The sequence below is a fragment of the Alternaria ethzedia genome (assembly GCF_023757985.1).
Source record: "Alternaria ethzedia strain BMP 0044 chromosome Unknown scaffold_39, whole genome shotgun sequence".
NCBI lineage: Eukaryota > Fungi > Ascomycota > Dothideomycetes > Pleosporales > Pleosporaceae > Alternaria > Alternaria ethzedia.
Genome location: NW_026056232.1, coordinates 65,033 through 88,353, shown reverse-complemented (window position 1 = coordinate 88,353; position 23,321 = coordinate 65,033). Strand labels below are relative to the sequence as shown.

The following is a 23,321-nucleotide window of genomic DNA, read 5'->3' as shown; positions in this document are numbered from 1 at the left end:
TTGCCCATATCCACAACCTGTTCGATCCTCCAGATACCGAGTAAACCATGTTCCGTACCTCTTCTTCCCGGGAGCCGGACGATGTCGAATGGAGAGCAGCAGACCAAGGATCGAATGGTGTTACCCAGCCACCCCTACATCCAGAGACGTCGAACAACAAACGCAAGCGGCAAAGCAGTTGTTTTTGCGCACCGCAGATGTTCGGCGGTGGCATCTTCTTACCGGACCCCTCAACGTATGACCCTTTAGAAATCTTGCTCAACACGCATGACCAAAGCGAGAGAGATGAGCTTGTCGAAAAATGGAGAGACAACAAGCTAAGCGAGCTGAACTTTGTTGGTGTCGTGGTAAGTACTGTATCCATTGATGATGCCGCATCGCTGACGATGGTCAAGTCCGCCCTGCTTGCGGGTGTCCTTACCTCGACAGGTAGCTGGCCAAATATCCTCACCACCGGCAGGCCCACTCCGTGGTATGTCCGGACATCGTGGTATTGTGGCATCATCATCACAATGCTCTCCATCATCAGCGCAGCCGACCAGACCGTGCGTTTACACCGGCTTTCGTCGCACCGCGATGGCCTCGCCAATCTTCACAAGCTACTTGGTAAAGGAAGTCGCTGGAAACGAACGGGTCGTCGTGCGCCAAACCTTGTCCAGGTCTTGACTTGGCAGATGCCGGTCATGTTTCTCATATCCGCGACTATCTGCATGGTTGTGGGTATGTTTCTGCTGGTGTGGAGTGCCACGTCGAATTTGGGTAATTCTGGAGGATTAGACGATGGGGACAAGGTATGACCTCAGGCAAGGCGATTCTGGAAGGTTTCAACGCTGATTTGATGATAGGTCGCCATTGTTTTCACGGCTGTTGCGGCTCTAACGATTATCATGTTCTTCGTTGGGCAGATCTCGCTCTACTCGCCGATCAGGGAGTAGAAACTGTGTGAGTCGTTCGAGGGCGTGATAAAGCCATGTACGATTGGACGTGTGATTGGTGCCGGTATCGAGAACGTGTGGAAGATGATGATGCCGAAGATGGCGAGATCTCGAAGCTGCTGCCAGCGGGGAGTGCCAAGCCGCTGGCTGCGCTATCCTTCTTTTGCACAAGCGTGTCTGTGGCAAACTTCCAAGGTTCGAGCACTTCAGATTTACCCTCCAGGGCTCACTCGTCACTTCCGTCGCGTCATGCATCACATGAACTCGCGCGCAGCTCGCGTTGGACTCAATATACACTGCTAATTATGATTCGCTGCTGCCTGTCTCGTCAGGCTGCTGTGGTCCCTAAACACGTCTTCCCGTCGCTAAAATGGGCCACGGCGCGTCGTTGCCTAGCTCGACCCTCTTTTGCCTCAACACGCCACACCGCTGCAGCATCCAACTCCATCATGATACAGGCTGCCATCGTCAACACTGAACGAGATCCCAATGCTGAAGGATATATATAATCCCTCGTTTTTCCGCCTTCAGCAGTCATTCTATTCAACGATTTCAATTCTATCCTAGCACCCGCGCCTTCTACCACTTCTCACAACGCCATTTCAACCATCACAACCCAAAATCAGATATCGACAATGATTGACCTTCCTAAAGTCCCAGTTCGTCATACTGACTGGATTACTCATGTCGCTGCCCATCCAGAGACATCACTGCACACCTTGCTCGAGCCCTACAAGGAATATGACTCCAAGCTGCGCGAGGTGTTCGCTCAGCAACCAGAACACCCCGCCATTGCGGAGCCCAACATCCTCCCCATATTTGCAGGTAACGAAAGTGAGCTCAAGATCCGCGCTCGCAACCCCGAGGATGAACCCGAGGCTGAGCGTGAGCGCTATCTCATGCCTCTCGACGAGGCGGACCGCAAGCCGACTGGTTCTCCGGCGGTCGTGCAATCACTCAATGAGTTCCAGACCAACTTCCAGCTCTTCTCCGAGTCATCTCTCGTTGACATGGACTGGTCCAATGTGGTGGTGGCAGGTAGCGCTGTTGTAACTTCGTTGCTGCCGGTTCCAGAGGAACACAGTGGCTCAAAGCGCGCCCTGCGTGAATACTATCATCAGCAGCTAGCGCCAGCTTCGGATGTCGATCTCTTCCTCTACGACCTTACCGAAGAGCAAGCCATCGAGAAGATCAAGCAGATTGAACAACGCATCAGAGACTCCATCTTGACAGAGACAACCACCGTCCGTACCAAGAACGCCATCACCATCGCTTCGCAGTATCCCACTCGTCACGTTCAGATTGTCCTGCGAATTTACCGATCTATCTCCGAGATTCTCACCGGCTTCGATGTTGATTGTTCCTGTGCGGCATACGATGGCAACCAAGTCTACGCCAGTCCCCGTGCAATCGCTGCATACATGACGCAGATCAACACCATCGACCTGACACGTCGCTCCCCCTCATACGAGAACCGCTTGTCCAAGTATGCTCGCCGCGGCTTCGAAGTCTACTGGCCGCTCCTTGATCGGTCGCGCATTGATCCCACGTTGTTCGAACGCTCCTTCGGTCGCACTCTTGGACTGGCAAGGTTGCTAGTACTTGAGAAATTGCCGAAAAGCACTGACCGTGACGCCTACGTTGATCAGCGTCGTGCTGAACGTGGCAGACCAGCCATCAATCGTTGGGCCACGCAGAAGCTCAAAGGCGACATCAAGCAACAGCATGACGAAGATGTTGCTGAGTGGGTAGAGACTGATGAGGTCAGCGATTACCATACCTTCACCATCCCATACGGGCCGAAGTTCCATGCTCGGAAGATTGAGAGGTTACTCTTCGCGAAAGACTTGCTACTCAACGCCGAATGGAACCGACCTAAAGATCGACAGACCACCCTACATCGACACCCTTCCTTTTTTGGGAACGCAATCGATGTAATTGGGGACTGTTGCGGCTTTTGTCCCGAGCCCATCACACCAGAAGACCAGGAGATTGCAGCTGAGGAAAGCAAGATCTATGTGTCTGGCACATTGTCTTTCATCAAAGACAACCCTGGACGGCAATCAATCGGCTCTTTTAACCCTCTTACTGATGATGATTGGACCGAGATGGCATACGTCGGCAATACAGCGCGATTGTGTCAGGCTATAGTGGACGGAGATCTCGAGCATGTCCGGGATTGGCTCAGTCAAGAGGGTGCTGATCCCAACCGAAGAGACTACACCGGGCGTACTCCACTTCATTTGGCGGTCATGACCTCAACTCCACAGGTCGTTCAAGCTCTCATCGATGCTGGAGCTCGCATCGTCGCTCGCATCTTCGATGGTAAGACCGCGCTCCATCTCGCTGCCATGCGCGGTGAGGTAGAGATGGTCAGAGCTCTCCTCATCAAGAGTGAGGCCAACGAAGAAGAAGAGGCAGAGAAAGAAGCACTTAAGAAGAAGAACCAGATCCTCCCGGAAACACCAGGTGCTACCAGTACCAACGACACCGAGGAACATGCTTCCGATGACGACAGCGAGAACGACGACGATGAGGATGACGACGTCGATTTACTTGATGATGAGTCCGATAATGCCGATGCGACTACTGAAGGCTCTGTCATCAAGATAGACCCCAAAAAGTCAGAAGACCACGATAACCTCCCAGATGATGCAAATGATGACGAGCCCGATGTATACGACATCAACGTAGTCGCTTGGGACGCACCGGTATCTGCGCTCCACCTGGCCATTGCAAATGGCCACACCGACGTCGTAAAGACTCTCGTTCAGGAGTTTGGAGCCGATGTACTACTGCCGGTCAAGCTTGTCAATGATTACAACAAGTCCCCGCGCGCGGCGATCCTGCCAACCGTTATCGCTTTACAGCTCTCGTCTGAAAAGGCCAAGGACATGACTAGATTACTCGTCAGCCTGGGTGCATCGCCGGCACAGGGCGACACCAGCCACATCACGGCGTTGCACTACTTTGCTGCGCATGGTGCCGATCTGCTCACCACTTTGATATCCGCAAACAGGCCTGCGGCGCAACAAGCCGCCGATCACTTATCGCTGAGTGGCTATTCGTTCAGACCCAACGTGAACAGTCCTCTGAAGACAGCCATTGAACATGGTGATACCGCTGGAGTTGAAGCACTTCTAGAGCTGGGCGCGAAGCCTGAGCTTGACTTCGCCACCTACTCTACCGTTGCGAAAAACAAGGGGTTTCATTCGGCATACAGCACTGCCGAGAGCAACCAGAAAGCGTTCAGAGAAAACGTCGAGCAGCCTGTATTTACTGCACTTCGTTATGAGGCATTGTCGATAGTCTTGAAGCTTCTGGATGCTGGAGCAGACATCAACAGTCTTACTCCCAAAGCTTGGTGCGCGCTGGACAAAAGCAACAACACACACGACAACGATACGGGCACCCTTTTGGATATTGTTCGGTACAATGTGCGAAAACTACAGACCTTTATCGAGAAGGGCAAAGTTGATGGCCAAGATGGGTGGTTGTGCTCCGAAGGCTGGGTGGACCGCATTGATAACTACCGGCGGTCCGAGCAATTCGCCCCAGTACCGCTCAAGGAAGATACTGAATATCTTGGAGGACTCGAACCGGGTACCTACGCTCATTGGATGGTGAGTGATCAGATCGACAGCGCCAAACGGATCTACGAACAAGACTTGGAGAGCCACGAGAAGTGGAAACAGTCTCAGAAAGAACCCGAGGGTACGAGTGAGAAGAAGTCGGCTGTCCAGGCGCTATTGAGAGAGTTCGAAGCATTGGAGTCAGAGCTGCTCAGACGACAGGCGAAGACCTTCAAAGAGCTGCATCCAGATACCGAAATCAGGATACCCCCACCACAACAGTACAATTATGGTAGCTATGGACCTGACCCTCCAAAGCCGTGGAATCCGTTGCTCACCTTCCGGCTTTCTGACCTGACCGACGAACGACGGGAAGCTTACCTCAAGTTGTTCCAAGCCTGCTGGGATGGCGATCTTCCGACGACCAAAGAGCTTACCTTGTCGATGTGGGGAGATAATCAGACTCCCCTGCAAATCGCTATTCAGAACTCGCAGGATTACTCGCCGTTCTCTATCGCCATTCTGCGGAAGCACTATGGAATCGCTCGTGCTGTCTTGGAGATTGCACATGCGCAATATGTGCCCGAAGAGAAGCCATTGGTCAAACACAGTCTCCAGCCCCGAGATGATGACGACGGTAGCAGTGACGATGGTGAGGATGATTTCGAGATCTACGCTGAGATTGTGGATGATTGCTTCACTATTGAGAACATTGGAGAGGTGCAGAGTCAAGTCAAAAGCAATGTGACGCCACTCAAGATGATGTCGTGGACGTGCCCGGCGTTTCGTTTTCTCGAACAGGATGCTGCATTGGTCTCACCCTGGGTTCCACACCCGGAGCTCTCAAGCAGCCTTCGTAGCCAAACGCCTTTGGACTCGTCTAGTGGCAGCCCGATACCCGTCAAGATTCCCGAGGATGTGCGACCGCATAGTCTGTTCCAATTGGCAGTCTATCTAGACAATGCCGATCTACTACAATTCCTGATCGCCAGAGCTCAGGAGTACACGCAACACAACACCGAACTCGACGATGAGACTGCACCGAGGTTCTTCCGTTTCGACGAAGCAGAGTTCTGGTACGCGATCCGCTTGAGTCGTACCCGTCTGCTAGGAATCATCATCAAGAAAACTGGGGCTGGCATTCCTTTGGACGATCTTGTGAAGAAGAGCGGCATCGAGATACCCGTGAAGCCAAAGTACTACCAAGGGCTATCGGTCCACGGCAGGAAGCGAGCGGACTGGGCGAATGAAGGGAGAGAGACCCAGACGAAATCAGTCGGGGCGAAGCACCCGCCATTACTTCATGCCGCTCGTTACACAAGTTTGGAGAGCGTCGAGTGGTTCGCGAGTGACACCGCTTTGCGCTGTTATATGGAGTTTGCGGACAGTCATCGAGACGATATCCGCATCCAGAACCTGGCGAAGACCCAAGGCGGCTTGCAGTCGTCTATCACAAAGTGGCTCGACCTCCGCTCGCATCTACTGCTCCATTCGGTGGTTCTGGGCAAGGAGGGCGAACAGTCGGTGAGCCTGCTTCGACATCTATGCAAAACTCATCCCAAGGCGATTGGACATCGTTCTGCGAGTGGCATGACACCTCTGCAGCTTGCTTTCTCTCAGCACCGTATCGAGATGGTGAAGGTGCTTTTGGAAGCTGGTGCCGACCAAACCACACGCGACAACACCGGAGCGAACATCATCCACTCAATCCTGCACAAACACTTGAACTACCAGCTAGACCTAGAAAAGCTCCGCGAGCTTTTGGCGCTCATCGACACTCGCCTTCTCTCTAGCCTGTTCACCGAACGTACAACGGCGGCTCCTGGCGCAGCTACGCCTCTTGCACGCTGGCTTCACGTCGCTCTACCCCACAACTCAACAAGCTATAACTCGGAGAGCCACGAAAACATCCTAAAACTTCTTTTCGAGCTCAACAAAGGCGACGACCTCAGTATCGTCAATGGCGAGGGCGATACGCCTGTCCACCTTGCCGTACGGCGTGGTACTGATCAAGTCTTGCGCGTCATGCTCCAATGCCGTCCTGACCTTCTCTTCCGTGAGAACGCATCAGGACGTACGCCGTTTGAGATGGCAGAGGATACATATCTGGCTCAAGAGGTCTTCAGCAACCCTCCGCCTCCCAGCGACGCAGGGCAAAATCGTCGCCACAGACATCTTGGTATCGGGAACGTGAATACTAACGTGCTTTCACGACGTCCAGAATCCTTCGTCGAAAAGTCCCGAGATACTCGCGATGCTACGACAAAGGTGTGGGAAGTCTGCAAGGAGTTTGCCGAGAAGAATCAAGGGCAGAAGAGGAAGCTGGTCAGCCTGGTCGAGGCAAATGAGGTTGCGAAGCGACTGGCATTGCGGAAGCGGAATGAGTCTGCGACGCGGGTGAGAGGGAGGCGGTTCAGGCGCAGGCATGGCAGAGTTGAAGCCATCCACGACGACGACGACGACGAGCTTGCCACAGGCGACGAGGTCGATGCGTGGTTTGGAGCGCATGGAACGTAGGCGGATCGCTAGTATCCGTTGTCCGATCGCCTGTAGAGATTCGGCCTTCTTGTGTTGGTACGTGCGGCTGGTTTTACCTGAGACTGGTTACTTGCGCAGGGGGAGACGAGGCGCCGATCTAGCGAGCCCCTATTTTGACACAACGATAAGAACGTATTCTTGACTCGCCTGTAGAGATTCGGTGGCACGGCGGAAATCCTTCTCGTGTTGGTACGTGCGGCTAGTTTTACCTGAGACTAGTTACTTGCAGAGGTGGAGACGAGGCGTCGATCTAGCGAGCCCCTTTTGATACAACGACGATAACATATTCTCCGGCTACCCACGAATCCGTGTTCCGAACGCGACTTTGGCCAGGGATTCTCATACGGTGTTAAAAGCAGAGCAGAAGTAAATAGATTTGACAAATAACACTCATTGTTGAGCACCTTTCACAGTTCGCAAGTTTAGCGTCTCAGCAATGGATTTCCTCAAGCGATTCAAAAAGCAATCTTCCCCAGCAGTAGATGCTACACCAACCCCATATGCCGACGACGACGTCCTTCCAGTACACACACTAGACGACACGAAGACTTTCCGTAGCATCATAATTACATGGACACTCTGCTTCAACGATGTTCTCGATGCGGATAGGCTCCGGTCCTCTCTAGCAAAGCTCTTGGAAAATGGGGACTGGAGGAAGCTTGGAGGACGCTTGAGACTCAACGTAAGTGGCATCTTTCGGATTGATTTCGCGTGGAAGCAGTACGGCTAACATGTTGGATGATAGAACAAGGGTGCATTGGAGATTCATGTCCCACGCCAGTTCACATCTGAGCGACCCGCCTTCTCGTACAGCCATGTCACCATCAACACTCCCATCGAAGAGCACGACCTAGCCAAGAAGCTTCCCAAAGCCAACAGAGCCGTCTTGATCTGTCCAGGACCCACGGAGTTCAATGACCTGGCCGCTAGCGCCGACGCGCCCATGACGTTTGAGGACTTGATCGCTGGAGACACGCCACAAATTTCGGTCCACATCACGTCTTTTACCAACGCAACACTCGTGGGACTCTCCTGGCCCCATACTTTGATGGATGTAATTGGCAACCAAAACCTCCTCTGCGCGTGGTCGATGGTATTAGCCGGAAAAGAGACCGAAGTGCCGCCTGTACTAGGGGCGCGGGAAGACATGCTACGTGCACTGACTGACAACACGACTCAGCCGGCAGAGGAGTACATACTCAAGGCCAAACAGCTCAAAGGGCTGAGTATGGTCAAATTTGGAGCGAGGTTCGCATGGGATATGCTTACTGGTCCTGCTCCAAAGTCGCAGACGATTTACCTGCCAAAGGACGTCGTGGCGAAATTGCGCGTAGCAACTGAGCAAGACCTACCTGTGCAGGAGAACGATGACGGTATAGTCGAGAAACCACCGTTCATCAGCGATGGCGATGTGCTCACTGCATGGACACTCCGCTGTATCGCATCTTCTCTGCCATCACCCCGTCCCTTGACCGCCCTCCACGCAATGAACGCTCGTTTCCGTCTTCCTGAACTCATCAACGCGAAGGGCATGTACATGCAAAACATGCTCGTCCCCGGCTTCACCTTCCTCTCTCCAGACATGGCAACCGGCCCACTCGGTCCCATCGCTCTACACAACCGCCAGCGCCTCCTCGAACAAGCAACCGAAGGCCAAGTCCTTGCCAGTCTTCGCGAGCAGCGTATCTCCGGCGATCCATCGACGCTTCTCTACAGTGACGCGGATGCGATGTTGGTGCCTTTTACCGACTGGTCGAAAGCCAAGTTCTTTTCTACTGTCGACTTTGGGCCTGCGGTTGTGAGGGCTGGTGATGAGAGTGAGGGAAGGAGTAATCCGCCTGGTATGCCTGCGTTTCATCATTGCTCGAGTAGGATACCGAATCCGGCGAATAGGCTGTTGGTGCATATTTTGGGGAAGGATCATGCGGGGGGTTATTGGCTGAGCTTGATTATGTCGCCGAAGGCTTGGGAGAATGTGGAGGCGAGTTTGAAGGAGTTGAGTTGATCGATGGGGGAGCGATGCGATACCCGTGGTTTATCATTCTTTTCTCTTTCGTTGCTTGGATACCGGTTTTGAACCTGCGTCGGTGTGTAGTAGTAGGCACCTAGCTGTTGCTATTTGTCGCAAGGCTTTCATCGATTTGACGCTGATACCTGAAATTCATCGCTTTGCTGCTGAAACTATGGGCGGAAGTGAGTTGTTCAATCGCATCTGCTCTTTTCGTCGCAACAGAATCTCCATACTGGAACTCATAACGGGATCAAGCATATTTTGCTGCGCTGACGTCGGTGCAAGATCGGCGGGAAAAGGGATATACCCAGATAAAGCCGTGTGACAACATCTTTGCACTAGCTAGCATACCTAGGTAGTGCTGGCAATATCTTAATCCGCTGAAGGCTTTGGAGGTGCTCAAATCTTAGATGCGAGTACAATCACATATGTCGTGTTTCAGATCAGCGAGATAGGTGCCAGCGGTTCCAGGGTTGGTGACGAGAAGGGTACATGGTGGGGACATCAGGGGTAATGAGGTGGGGGTGACGTAGCCACGGAAACGGCTCCGGCACGGGCACCACCCCACCTGTAGCCCCATGCGATAAGGTTGACACAGCTGCAGAGTCTCTTGATCGGAACGCAGTGCGTGGTATATATGCTCTGGAGTGTCACATCTGGTTCCTGTAATCTTTGGTTCCCAAATTCCCAATGTCAGCCGTGTCCTGAGCAATCTGACGCCATCGACCCTTCTGTTTATTCCAAGCTTCGCACTCAACCCTCTTGAATGACATCATGAACTCCGATGCAGCGATGGCATCATCAACAGAGAGCCGCCAGCAACTCCAAACTCCCCCTCCAGACTCCGATGAGCACGGGCCCAAAGTAACGGGTATCGAAGAGACGTCGGTCAAGCCGCTGAAGCCAGCTGAACAAGCGCAAACGCCCAACCTCAAGCGACCGGCACAGGACGACGAAGATGCCGAAACGAAGACGCCCGCAAAGGTAGCGAGGAAAGGTCAAACCTCCCGTGAACCGAGAACACCCAAGAAAGCAGCACAGTCCGAAGAAGCGCTTGCAAAGAAGCTTGAGTCCGCCAAGAAGAAAGCCGAAGAAGCTGCAGTCAAAGCCGCAAACGCTGCGAAGAGAAAAGAAGCTGCCGAAGCGAAGAAAGCCGAGAAAGAGAAGAAGAAGCTGGTCGCGCAATGGAAGAAGGACTGGAAAGATTGGGTATCCAAGAACCAGACCGATGAGACACTTACTTCTGGGGAGCTAGGAAATAATGTAAACGTCAAGAACGCGAAGGCATTCTTCGACCTGAAGCCAGATGAGCTCAAGTGCATCCCACATCGCCCCTCTGTGAACGCATTCAACCAGATGCCTCAGAAGGACTACCGATGGGACGATTGTGGGAAACTAGCCTTCCGGAAAGAAGCCATGCTCGCTGGTATCCCACAGGATAACGAACAAGAGTTCCTTGCCAAAGGGAAGAAGCTGTTTGCGGATAAACACGCCAGAGGGTAAGTGACCAATGCACACAGCGACTGCGATGATGCTAACACTCTCTAGTAATTACGACAACCTCTTGTACGCCAAAGGGGGAAGGTCCGGGGCGGAGATTGCACGCTACAAAGAATCGATGCGACAAGACGAACTCAGGCGGATGCGCGAGGATGAGGAGGATAGGTTAATGTGCGAGAAGTATGGGGATGATCCGAATTTTCAGCATAACTGGAGTGGTTACTAGATTATCATACATCTAGAATCTCCGTTTTGGTTCCTAGATTTTGTGCAGCAATCCTGTTTTGGTGAATAAGTGTCTTACCGGAGCGTTGACGGCAAGGCTACCAGACTCGTGTCGTACTAGTGCACCATGATGCCAAAGGATCTCAACTATTCTGATTGTGGTAGTCTACCAATATCTCAATGCGTTTTGACATGGCATCCAAGATAACCGTTTGGTACTTTACCCCTCATTGTGCAGCAAATCTAGACCTTGTTCGGAAGGCCGTTTCATTAAGAGGCACAGTTGTTCCAACGTCTTTATTCCCAAAGTACCTCTGTCGCATTGTCTTATATGTCTTATATTTCTGCCAAAGACGTCGTGCGAGTGTCTTACCCCTACTTCCTTAAGTAACGCTCTTTCCCATCCACTCAATATGCCACTCCAACGCCGCGATTCTAAAATGGTGAACGCAACGTCACAACCCCTCGTCAAGGAGGAACCGGACTCGCCTACCCTGGCACCCCAGCTGCTCACCCCACCTTCCTCGGCCATCAATATCAAATCCGAGCCTTTGTCCTTGAAAAGCGAGGTAGAAGCTTCACCTTCAGTAGCGAAGGCATCGAAACGCAAACGACCGACCACACCGGACGATAGCGACGATGAGCCGACCAGCCCCGTTCCATCGCGCAAGAAAGTCAGTGCTGCCGTTGTACCTGTCAAGATAGCACCCAAGCCGCCCACAACCCCCGTGTCATCGAAGAAGGATGTCGAAACCGCCAGTATACCAGTCAAAACAGAACCCAAAACGCCCACTCCGACCCCCGCAGAACGCGAGGCCGCCGCGAAAAGAGCTAGAGAACAAGCTCACCATGAAGCGGCGTTAAGAGCAGCATACCTGGAGCCAAGGGATACGCCTACGCAGAGGAAGCGGAATTGGAAGAACTGGATCTATCGTAACAAACGGCGAAATCCCGAAACGCTGAACGCATCCCAGACAACGTGTATCAATGTATCCAAATCCGAGAAGTACTTCTGCTTGAACAAGAACGACCTTGAATGTCTTGCATTCGAGTCGAGACCTAATCCAACAGACCCCAGTCGCGCGCGAATGCGCTTATACGACTATAACGAAGTGGTGCGTCTGGCTTGCAGGAAACTAGCCATTCAGGCTGGTATTTCCCAGCGCGATGAGACGGCGTTGATCGCTCGTGGGAAGGCGATGTTGGAGAAGAAGAAAGGGTTCAAGTACTATTGGGAATTCGATCCTTCTATAGTATGGATGTGGGGTTAGCGTGTGGTAGTGACGGATTCGTATCTTGGAAGCTGGGGAGGAGGGTTGTAGGCTGCATCGCCAGATCATGTGTTAGTCTTCGCAGAATGGGAATCACAATGCGCAAGCATGTCGATGCAGAGAGCTAGTCTTCAAGATCGAAAAATTCATCATTCGTATATGCAACTTCATCGAGCTCTCGGCTCGTAATGTACCATCTTCCATTTAATCTGCGCCAGCTCTTGCCAGCCGATTCCACTGCCCAGCCATCGCGCACTGTGCGTATCGCAGCCTCGTACAAACATCTAGTACACGTAGAAGGTCATGTTCTCGCTATCCTGCTCCCTGAGCTTCTTGTTCTTGCGGGTAAAGAGAATCTTCGCCACCCACGCCAACAGCGCAGTCATAACGGAGAACGCAGCAGAGGAGCTGAGCGCGATGATGTAGCGAGGCTCGTCGGACTTGGGCCATAGGTATGGTGTCCTGGTATCCATGTTAGCAACTGATTCCCCGTAATGTCGAAGGATTGAGGGTGAAGGGAAACTTACCAGATAAACGAAGCGTTCATAACCGTCGTCACGATACCGATAGCAACAGCCTTCTTCTCAGGCGTCTGACCGCATGTCGATCCACACCAACCCAGGATGAGCGAATTAACACCATAAGTGCCAATGGTGAAGATGATCATAGCGACGTAACGACCCGCAGTACCAATCTCAGCACAAGCCAGTCCAAAGCCAAAGGTAGCAACGGCTTTGGAAATAGTAATATGCCAAGTGCGCTCGTTGAACTTTCCAGAAGACCACGAGACAGCAATCGTGACGACACCAGCAATGAGGTAAGGCGGGCAGGTCAAAACCAAGGTGATAGTCTTGCTAAACCCAAGCGTCTGGACAACGGTAGGGAAGAAGTTCTTGAACCTAAAGATGAGTGTATCAAGTCAGTATTTTGTCTCCACATACAGTTCGTTACATGGATATTTACTAACCCGTTGGCGGCAAGATGCATGTGAGCCATGAAAGCGAAGATCCAGACCATGGGGTCCTTGCCCGCTTGGCGGAAACCAGCCCAGACGGATGTCTCGCCTTTGTTGCCGACGGTGTCGAGGGCCATGCGGTTGGTGGCTAGGTCGCGCTCTTCTTGTGTGAGCCACCATGTGTTGTGAGTGAAGTCAGGGAGCAAGAAAAACCCAACAACGGCGATGACAAATGTGACAGCACCCTGGAGAATGAACAGCCAACGCCATCCCGTGATGCCAGCGACGTCGCCGAGGCCGTGGAAGATGCCAGCGGCGATGAGGCCGGCGAAGGCGGTCGCGAGGATGTTTCCGGTGTAGAGGATGGCAATGCGGGTGGCGACTTCCTTGCGGGTGTAGAACATGGAGAGCAGGTAGACAGCACCGGGGTAGTAGGGGGCTTCTGTTACACCGAGGAAGAAGCGGGTTAGGAGGAGGCCGGTGAAATCTTTGGAGAGGGCTGTTAGGGCGGAGACGACGGCCCAGAGCATCATGCAGCAGCCCATGTAGCGCGATGGGCGGGTTCGGTTGAGGAACATGTTGCTGGGGATTTGGCCGAGGAGGTAGCCGACGAAGAGAATGGACACGCAGGTTTGGTACTGTTCGCTGGTGAGGTTGAGATCCTCTTCGAGGTCGTCGAGGCGGGCCAGTGCAATGGCATTGCGGTCTAGACAGAGCGATGTGTAAGTAAGTGCTTCCAAAAAGATCACTGTGAGAGAGGAGTGACATACCAAGGTAATTGAGCCAGTACATGCTCCACAACATGGGCATAATCCATCGGTCGAGCTTCTTGACAAGCGCAATCTCTCGGGGATCAGTCTTCTCGTAAGCACCAGAGTAATCCACCTTGCCGACAATGGGCACAGGCTTCATGAGCTCTTCATCCCGAGTCATCGTCTGCTCGAGCATGACGACATCGTTCTTCTTCTCAGACATGATGGGTGGTGTTCAAAGAACCTCTCTGAAAAGATAAGAGTATGAGGTGTAGAGGGTGTGGGTAAGACGCCCGTTGGATCACCGAAGCCTGAGCTGGTTGATCTGGGGAAATCAACAATCCGGGGGACGTGGAGTAGCACTCTTATACACCTCCATCCCCGCCCTCAGCGTCGCACAAGTGCGGTGGATCCCATACTTCGCCCCAGATCCTTCTCTACAAGCGATGTTCCGAAATCACACGACAATTGTCTAGGTACTTCCGCGCATGCATGCGTTCCAAGACACGGTAAGCGCGCTTCCCTCGGCCGCCTTGGACACACTTGAGGCTGAATGGCGCTGGGGGAATGGGGTCGCGGGGTCCCCGAAGGCAAGTCTGCCCGCTTGCTTGGTCTTGGAGCCTGACTATCATTGTGCGTTCTGCCGAATCGCGAACATGCAAACGTGCGGCACACAAGCTCGGAGGGCATACCCTAGGTGCTGGGCGTGCTTAGTGCCAGGTTGGCTTTGCCGCCTCCGGTGGTTTTTTGGCAAGGACAGGTACGTCGGAGCCGGTGGTCGGTGGTCTCGTGTTCGGTCTAGTTGTGCCTGCATCGTGAACTTTGCTGTTCAGCGGGGAGTAAGCGCTCACGTAGTGTTGGTACGACCTTCAACGAGGGACGTAGCACTCTGGCATAGAGTTGACAGCTCCCATCATGCCATCCCTTGCTCTTCCTCCTCCCCAGTCCATCCTGGCTGACGTCGCAATGAGGATACGAAATACGGTCACTCGTCCCGGGAAGGTAACCCGCAAAATACCAAGGCTCTTTCCTGACATGAACGTCGCATTGATACTCCGAGCTCACTACTCGTGACTGGTTCCGGTGAGGAGCCCAGCCCCGACCCTGGAGTCTTCGTGGTCTTGTCGCAGAGAAAAGGCACATTGGCAAGCCACCGAAATCTTGGTGTTGCGCCATGTCGCGCGAGGTCAAGTGTTTTCATAGCTTGTCAGTCGAGGCCAACGTCGCACATGGGCCTAGGCCAAGGGGGCCGAGACAGGTCCAAGATCTTGAGCATGCGCTGCATTGCGGGGAAACTAGATGGCGTGCACGCTTGTCGCACGGATGGGGTGTTAGACGCGGTCTTTCGGTGCGTGGTTTATGGGTCCCACCAGATTTACGGATGACACAAGTCCGCGGTGGGATTGGTTTGCGGTTTAGCCTGAGGTTTCGTCTCGAGGCCGCTGCTGAGGAGAAGGAGCTAAAAGTCTTTCCGCTGTGGATTCGGCCAATCAACGCGGAGCCAAGTCAGTCCGCCGGGCCTTCATCGTCTTGGCCATCATCCAACAAAGGAATATCCCACAACTTTGCTTGGTTTCTCCACGGGGCAAACCGGGTTCGTCTATCGGTACTTGGTGATGCTAAACAATGAGACGCCGCATTGATGGTTCTTGGTAAATGGCTAGTTGCCGTCTAAGCGGTGCGGCTGGTATGCAGCGGTGCCTCATCCGAGCCTGTGCCATGGAAGGATCACAGTGGAGATCGTTTAGGCCATGTGCTCAAGAGAATTTGTCGGGTCGTCCTCGTGCTTCACGGCCGTGTTCACCTGGTGGGCGGGTGCGATAGCGAAGGGAGGTGGCCAACGGATCGCGAAAACGTCCACTACCCCATGGGGTTGTGGAGCGGAACGGTTTACCAGCACTTTGGAAACCTTCTGGTGCGTTGTCGATCACTGCTACCACGAGGTCGTCTGGAAGCAGCGACCAAAGGTGGACGTCCAAGTGTTGCTTGCCGCGATAACGACCACCACGACGGCGAGTACACCACTACTTATAACGTTACTCACGGAAAAGTATCCGTACACTGCTGTCAGGTGCCCAACCGAGGTATTGTGCGCCTACTGACAACAAGCGGGGACCTTCTGAACGTTAAGGCCGCCTGCTGCGCATTTATGGGCTGTGCTACCAATGAAGAAAGTCCAAGTACGAGAAATTTCAAAAGTACAACAAGCATATCTACGGATACGATCTATTCAAAACTCGCAAATCAAAACGCTGACCGAGATCTCCAGGTCTCACACCCACGCCTTCAACTCCTTCTCAGTCCACTCCCACAACTCCTTCGCCAACGCCCGATCCCGCCCCAGCTTCGTACTCGGCGTCGTCTTCACACCCACCGGCTCATAATAAGCTCCATTGACCAAGTTCTCCTTGTTGGTAGTAGCCGCCCAAGTCTGGTTATACGCCCCCTGTTCCGTATCAAGCCAATTCCCGCCGGAGATAATATTCACAACCTGACGATCCATAAAGTTCGTGCTCGCGAAAAGGTCCGTCTTGATAAAGCCAGGATGCACCGCCACAGACGTGATACTCGGGTGATGAGCAGCCAACTCAGTAGCGTAAAGCAAATTGGCTAGCTTCGACTGGCCGTAGCAGGCCCATTTGTTGAAGCTGAAGAAGGAGCCGTAGTTTGCGCCTTTGGTCTTGAGCTTTGAGAACTCGATGCCGGTCGAAGGTACGTTTTGTTTGTAAGCTACGGATGAGAGGTTGACGATGCGGACGTCGGCGTTTGGTTGCGATGCGGTGTCGAGCATGACAGGTAAGAGCAGCTTCATGAGTAGCGCGTGGCCGAGGTGGTTTGTTGCGAATTGGATTTCGTAGCCATCTTTGCTTACGTCGTTAGGTACGGCCATGATACCTGCGTTGCACATGAGGACGTCGAGGCGATCGGCTGACGATAAGAATTGTTTGGCGGCAGATTGGACGGATGCGAGACTTGCGAGGTCGCACTCGATGAAGGTCACTTTGGTGGAGGGTGAGGCTTTTGCGATTTTGGAGATGAGTTCATTGGCGCGAGCTTTGTTGCGACCGCTGAAGTAGATGTGGGCAGGGTTGTGAGATGCGAGGAAAGAGATCGATGATGCTCCAAGACCGGTGGTGCCTGTGAAGGTTAGTGAATGGGCTGCCAGAGGACGTAAAGGACGCCACATACCACCGGTGATCAAGAATACTCGGCCAGACTGGTCTGGAATATCGGACGCGGGGTTGAACTTGAGGTTGGACATTGTGTCGAGACGATCTGTTCAGGTGTCTTGCAGGGTAGTAAGTTCCAAGGTTTGTTCGACTTGATGGGAGGTGGTTGCAGAGTTGTTGGCAGGCTTGAGATGCCGAACGATATCCATGGCAGCCTGCTATCTATATACTCCATCTCTTGCGCCTCTATATCTGTAATGATTGGCCTTATGTGAGATGTGCGAAGGATGATCGGCATGATGTTGGCAGCGTTCTGGGTCGCAATGCGATGGATGTGGCTTCAACGTCATCGGGGGCCGTAACTACGGCCGTTGCTGCTAGCGAAGCGCCACTGCTTGCAACCGCGCCCTAACATTGCGCCGACTCACTTAAGCATTAACTTCCGTCTCCGCGCATTAAGTACGAGAGGCCCCAGATTGACCTGCAATCGCCACTGCTATTTTGCTGTACCTCAATCTCGTCGTCAGCATTCTCGATCATCGTCATTCATTCATCTGGTGTTTGCAAAGGGAAGAAGCAAGCAAGGCTGACAGCTGCAAGCCACCCAGGCATCAACAACGAATCACATCAAAACGGTCAAACAAGCTTCGATGTCCACACAAAGGTCGATCATACCTCCGAATCTATACAGAGCCATTCCGCGGCGGTTGTGTCTTTCTTCGAGAACAGGGAGGCTAGGTGCGGGAGGGCAGAATAGTAGCGACTAGAGATGGGATAGATAAACAAGTAGAAGCAAAGCAAGGGTGTTGTTTACGAAGAAGCAGTATTCGATCAAACAAGAAGAAGAACGGGTTGAAAAGCGTTAGAAGGGAGTGTTAGATGGGAAGGCTAGTAAGGCGAAGACAATAAGTCAACACAAATTGCAAAATAAAGCCCTCGGGAGCAAAGTCTTATCTATCGTTCTCCAATCTCTTCCATATCCATAATCATCTACACACGCCCCTTCCTACAGCCTTGTTCTCGCTTTAGACCTCAATACCGAGATAGCCATCGCGAAACTTCATCCCTAGAACAGCGTTATCTGAACCCAACTTACAAATTACGCCACACCGCTATATAACAGCAACATGATAGCTACATGTCTGCTCTACCTTCCTCGCTCTCCGCAGAGTGCACTCATCCTATATCCAGCGCGAACCGGAAGGCTTAGGAAGGTACACAAAAACTAGAGCATGGAGTCGTAAAGCGAAGATGTAAATAAGAGTTTCGCCAGGCCTAGTTAAATTAAGAAAGATAACAAAAGACCAGCAACAAGGGTGTTGTTTATGGGATTACTAGGGCGTAGGATAGTCGTCTGGTAGATGTAGAATTTACATGTAACATCTTGGCCACTACAAGTTGTACTCGCTCAACTCTACCAGCCTTGCTCACATTCCAAAGTACAATGTCGGATCTTCTTGAAGCACATTATCTCATAAATACAGTGCGTAATTCTTGCCCAGGTGCGTTCAAAGGTACCAACATCCACGGCTAGTCCTTCCCCCATCCGGCAACCGCACTAGTCCGCATAGTACCACGACACGCGAAATTAGGCAGACGCGCAACGGCGGACCTCCGCTTCTGGATCTGAGCCATTTTCGTGCGGCTGAAGATGACATTTCAAAGCTATGGGGTCAGGGTCCTTTAGATATGACGAATCACATTCAGCAAATCGGTCGTTGGGTGCGGGAGCTACTCGAGGCGGATGCATTGAGGGCTCAGTTGGGATGGTGGGAAGGCTAGAGAGGAGGGTATATAGTTGGATTGCGCCGTGAGCAACGGAGAAGGAACTAGCTACGTATGTTTTGCAGTTTTGCGTATATGGAGCTGATAGCTCATTGCCTGCGCGGCTGGCTTCCGAACAGTCCGAGAGAAAGAGATGGAGAAGGGATAAAAAGATGGGGGGTACTCCGTAACGCCTGAGCTATGCTTTTGTGTCCTGGGTATGCCATTCTGCGGACAGATATCAAGTGGAAAGGAAGAGGTATGAGAAGAGAAGAGAGATTGGGAAGAGAAAGAGGTGGTGGCAAGACATGGCGTGAAGCCCATCAAACATCCTTCGCCACCGTCAGTACCTCCGCGGTTCAGGTGGCCTCGGCACTCTCGCATGCTGTGCGCGATGCCTCCTGCCATCTCTCTCACGCCTACTCCCATTCATCTCAACGAAATTCCCCGGCGGGTGTGTCAAATTGTGGTTCCCACCCTTCAACTCCTTCAGGTCTTCACTATCGATCAACCTCCTCTGCCACAAGTATTCAAACAGCCGGAAATCTGGTCGCGACGTCCGCAACGTCTGCCCCCGCATCGTGTGTTCGTACGCCAAATGCTCCATACGCATTTTCCATGCCTGCCTCCCCTGATCACACGTCACTTCCCAGTCGCACAGCGGGCATTGGGCCGTCAGCGGTGGTTCCTCGCCGCGGAAGTGTGCGTGGCAGTGTGTTTCCCACTCGTCTTTGCTCTGCGAGACGTAGTTGCAGTTCAAGAACCAGAAGGCGCATTCGTAGACGGGGGAGCGGAAGTGTGCGGGGGGTATCTCCAACACGCCGTTGTTGTCTTCGAGCAGCGGGACGCCAGAGAGTTGGCTGACGAGGCCAGTGCTTATGCTTGTTTCGGTGGGCGTGGCGTCGGTGATGTCGGTGATACAGGAGCGCAGGGAAGGAGGATTGTGGGTTGGGTTGTGCTGGTGGAGGAGAGCCCCAGGAGCCATCGACGATAACGACCCGCTCTTAATCGTGCTCCCGGTCCCACGCAGCAGATGGTCAGTGTCTGTCTGTGGGAGCCCTTGCAGGTACTCGTCGTCGAAAAGAACGAGTCGCGCGGAAACGTCGGGCTGTTGGACCCAGTCGTCGAACGGGCGGGTCAAGACGCGATTATTATTGTCGTGTCTGAGGGCGGCGGCCAGCGACATGCTCGCCGTGGGACTGGCGGGGTGGGCTGCTGTGGCGCACGGGGGATCAGCCTCAGCCTCGTACGCAGATTCATTGGAGAGAAGGCTGAAGACAGCCTTGCGAACGACGGCATTGCATGCAAGCGAATCAGAACTCACTGGGTGGTCGCGAGGGCGTCGTATCTTCGCCCAGCATGGTGGAGTGTTGGCGATGCTAGCAGGAAGGGTAGGGCTTAGCGTGTCGACTCCCGCTGTCTGTCTGTGGGGTTAATCCGTTTAATGTCAAGACTTTGAACTGACTTGTTCAGTCACTATGAAATGGCGTCCTTGTATCTCAAGCGAAGGGGTCTATCTGGGGAGCTAAGCGCAGCACAAATACTTGCAGACTTGCGGCTCTGCGGTAGTGACGAGATACCGGACTTGACCCCGCTGCCCACCCTCTTTACGCACCACTTCATACATCAAGGTCTGAACTACTCGCCAGACTATCCGCTGTTGCGCCACGCCGATACTCGACGACCCGCTGTGCCGTTGAGGAGGTGGATTGATTGGAGCGGTAAGGTGCATATGGACGGCTGCCAACAGAAGCGGGGCGGTGCCCGTCCAGCGAACACCCTCCCCACGCTTCTGCCGACCGCTTGTTTGGCACTGAACGGGTTCGTGAAGTATGGCGAACTGTCGGTGTGCCGTATCTTGCTCGTGGGCGGCTAATGGTCATGATGGCTCGTTGTGTTCAGGCTACTGCATGTCTATCTGCCGTTTGTTGGAGTGCAGTCCAGGGCATGTGATGATGAGATCATCCCCGTGGGGAGTTCGCACTTTGTGGCTATATCGAATACAGCGGAAGTACGTATGCCAAACGAAACAGAACTACCCTCCATCAAATCAAGAAGAGACGACGGATCACATGTCTTCGTCATCGTCTATCATGCATGCCACACACCAGAATGAAGCGGATAGTGCCGAGCACATTGACTCATGGCTCTAGCTCCAAAGGTTGTCTTGCACCTGGACGCGACTGTCTTCGAGTTGCGCAACCGCTAACACTCTAATTGAGATGTGGTCGCAATCAGATGCAGTCTACCTCGGTTCAAACAGTAGTATCTCGTTGGTCTCATATCTCGACGATGCATAGCGGAGTGGTGACGGCGTGGTCTTGGCGCCAGCTTCGCGTTTCGAATGCGAGCCGATACTTGCCTCATCCAGCGACTTGCGACACCACCTCCCGCTTGCACAAAGAGCGCATTCCACGATATGGATGCTCATGAAGATGCGATTCAAATGAGAAGTCTCGATGGGAGAGACTGTGAACCGCCATGTTTATTACTTCCACCTCTATGCCAACATCAGAGTTCGGCCGCATGCGAAGACTACTGTCTCAGAGTATCGTGTCTAAGCGTCTGACCGCGTCTGAGAGTCAGAAAACTGGGGATCAGCCTCGCATGGCTGCACGGGTACGGCGCCCCTTCATGCGCTTTACTTTTTCCATCCGAACCTCATGCCCTCTGCTAACGGCATCCTTGAAGCCTGCACTCCCAGTTCCGCCCTGTTCCCGCGCGACGAACGCGGTTCACTGCAACGGTACATCATTGCCTCGTGTTTGAACAGGATCGGCACAACCTCCATGCCCGCAATTCCCAACATCTCGCGTTAACATTTCGATCGACCGAGCTGTCACCGGCAGCTTCGTCGACATGCTGACGCTCCACTCGCTCTTGCACCTCCCTCCCGTACTCCTCGCTGGCCTCGTAGCACGCGCATACGCTGCCCCCGATGGCGTTATCGGCGACGACAAAGGCGCGGGCAGGCCTACCTACGCGACAGCTCTCACGGGTGGCGAGGGCTGCGACTTCTCCGAGATCGAAGACATCCGCGATGGCTTCTCCGAGATGACGATTCTCTTCGCCGCCGCAACGCCCTTCGACCTGACGTCCCAACCCGCACGAGAGTTCTTCGGCCCCTCGATAAACGCCAACTACACCGACATGATAGCCACGAACCTGCAGCGCGCTGCCAACTTCGGCGTCCTGGAAGGAGGAACCGGCGCCGTAAACTCCGACATCCACATCCGCTGCGACGACCCCATGGACCTCTGCGACAAAGGCAACAAGCGCGAAGGTGACCACGCCGCCTACAACATCGGCAACGAACCGCACATCGTCTTCTGCTCCGACTACTTCCGCATGGACTCGCTCAATAATCGTATTAATAAGAAAGCCGACAACCAAATGGAGAAAGACCGGCTGATGGAATACTACAACCGCGCCTCCCTCTGGGCACGCATGGTGATGCACTTTGCCTCCATCGGCACAGCCGTCGTCCAACGCCCCATGCCTGCGCCCCCGAACTCCACATCCGAGTGGCTCATCTCCGTCTCTGAAGGCGCAATGAACACCTCGGTCCTCGCCGGCGTCCTCAACGAACAACCCGAAACACCCACCGATTTCCAAACTCTCAAATACGCTTACGGCGCCACGCGCTCCAAGCTCCTCGCCGTCCTCTCCACGCAAATGTCGTACGACGCTGCCAACAATGCGGAGAACTATGCGTTGTATGCGCTGGCGCAGTATATCATTCAGAACAAGGGTTTCTATCCTGCGGTACCGATTATGGATTTCCCGAATGAGGCGAGTGTGCTTACGAATGAGAATTTGCAGGATGGCGAGAGGGTCAAGTATGCGTATTTTGATGCTGTGGATGTGGTGGCTAGGCCGACGGATATGGAACTCAAGGGTGCGCCGTTGCCTTCGAAGGGTGCGGTGGTGAATGCTAGAGGAGTGGGGATTATGGTTGTTGCGTTGGGGCTTGGAGCTACGCTTCTACTGGCGCCGTTTGGATGAAAGATCAGGAGGTTTGCGAAACGGAATACCTGGTTTTTAACGAGCATGTCGACATCAGTTACGGGAACATTTCCCCGAGGCCTGTCGATTGTCCCAGTTACAACTACCGAGGAAGAAGAAGGACATCGCCACGCCATAACGCCTCCAAGCCCCATGAGATATAGGTCGCATTACCTCCGATTCTACGGCGGTCATCCAACACCCTGCCACCGACCGCGGATAACACATGCTTGGTGCATTACAACATGCAAGCCTGCCCGCGCAGAGCACATGCCATCGTCGGGCCCTCTTCTAAGAACCTCGGCTGGTGCTGTATCGTTGGCGACGCTGAAATTCATTCCGCGTCAGCAATGATACAGCACCAGCTCAGGCTTTTAAAAGAGGGCTCGTCACGAGACACAAGCGTTTACCCGACGACTTCGACCGTGGCCGAGGCAGCAGCATGTAATCGGTCTTGCTACCTACCTACCTATCTACCTATTTACTTACCTCGGAACCCCCGACACATATACCAGGAACAGCAAGCCCGGCGCGGGGCCTATTCACCTCGGGTGGGTGGGGGAGGCGGAGGGGAGGCGGCGGGGTGGAGGAGGGGCGGAGGTGGAAGTTTGTGTTCTCGAGGT

At 53.5% G+C, this 23,321-nt stretch overlaps 6 protein-coding genes across 6 annotated transcripts; 4 read left to right on the top strand and 2 right to left on the bottom strand.

Annotated features, from left to right (window-relative positions):
- Positions 1-47: 47 nt before the first annotated feature.
- Positions 48-9,050, top strand: J4E87_009799 (uncharacterized protein; the record flags this gene model as incomplete). The annotated part of the gene is made up of 5 exons (XM_049381373.1): positions 48-347; positions 396-720; positions 1,638-7,020; positions 7,472-7,727; positions 7,791-9,050. The coding sequence occupies 5 exons, from the start codon at positions 48-50 to the stop codon at positions 9,048-9,050; spliced, it is 7,524 nt and encodes a 2,507-aa protein (XP_049228867.1).
- Positions 9,051-9,830: 780 nt separating this feature from the next.
- Positions 9,831-10,782, top strand: J4E87_009798 (uncharacterized protein; the record flags this gene model as incomplete). The annotated part of the gene is made up of 2 exons (XM_049381372.1): positions 9,831-10,555; positions 10,605-10,782. 2 exons carry the CDS (start codon positions 9,831-9,833, stop codon positions 10,780-10,782), a joined length of 903 nt encoding a protein of 300 aa, XP_049228866.1.
- Positions 10,783-11,194: 412 nt separating this feature from the next.
- Positions 11,195-12,052, top strand: J4E87_009797 (uncharacterized protein; the record flags this gene model as incomplete). Its single annotated transcript, XM_049381371.1, has 1 exon — positions 11,195-12,052. One exon carries the CDS (start codon positions 11,195-11,197, stop codon positions 12,050-12,052), a length of 858 nt encoding a protein of 285 aa, XP_049228865.1.
- Positions 12,053-12,336: 284 nt separating this feature from the next.
- Positions 12,337-13,982, bottom strand: J4E87_009796 (uncharacterized protein; the record flags this gene model as incomplete). Its single annotated transcript, XM_049381370.1, has 4 exons — positions 12,337-12,514; positions 12,580-12,951; positions 13,020-13,713; positions 13,778-13,982. The coding sequence occupies 4 exons, from the start codon at positions 13,980-13,982 to the stop codon at positions 12,337-12,339; spliced, it is 1,449 nt and encodes a 482-aa protein (XP_049228864.1).
- A 2,049-nt stretch (positions 13,983-16,031) lies between these two features.
- On the bottom strand, positions 16,032-17,138 carry J4E87_009795 (uncharacterized protein; the record flags this gene model as incomplete). The annotated part of the gene is made up of 3 exons (XM_049381369.1): positions 16,032-16,897; positions 16,949-17,006; positions 17,130-17,138. 3 exons carry the CDS (start codon positions 17,136-17,138, stop codon positions 16,032-16,034), a joined length of 933 nt encoding a protein of 310 aa, XP_049228863.1.
- Positions 17,139-21,552: 4,414 nt separating this feature from the next.
- Positions 21,553-22,698, top strand: J4E87_009794 (uncharacterized protein; the record flags this gene model as incomplete). The annotated part of the gene is made up of 1 exon (XM_049381368.1): positions 21,553-22,698. The coding sequence occupies one exon, from the start codon at positions 21,553-21,555 to the stop codon at positions 22,696-22,698; it is 1,146 nt and encodes a 381-aa protein (XP_049228862.1).
- Positions 22,699-23,321: the final 623 nt, after the last annotated feature.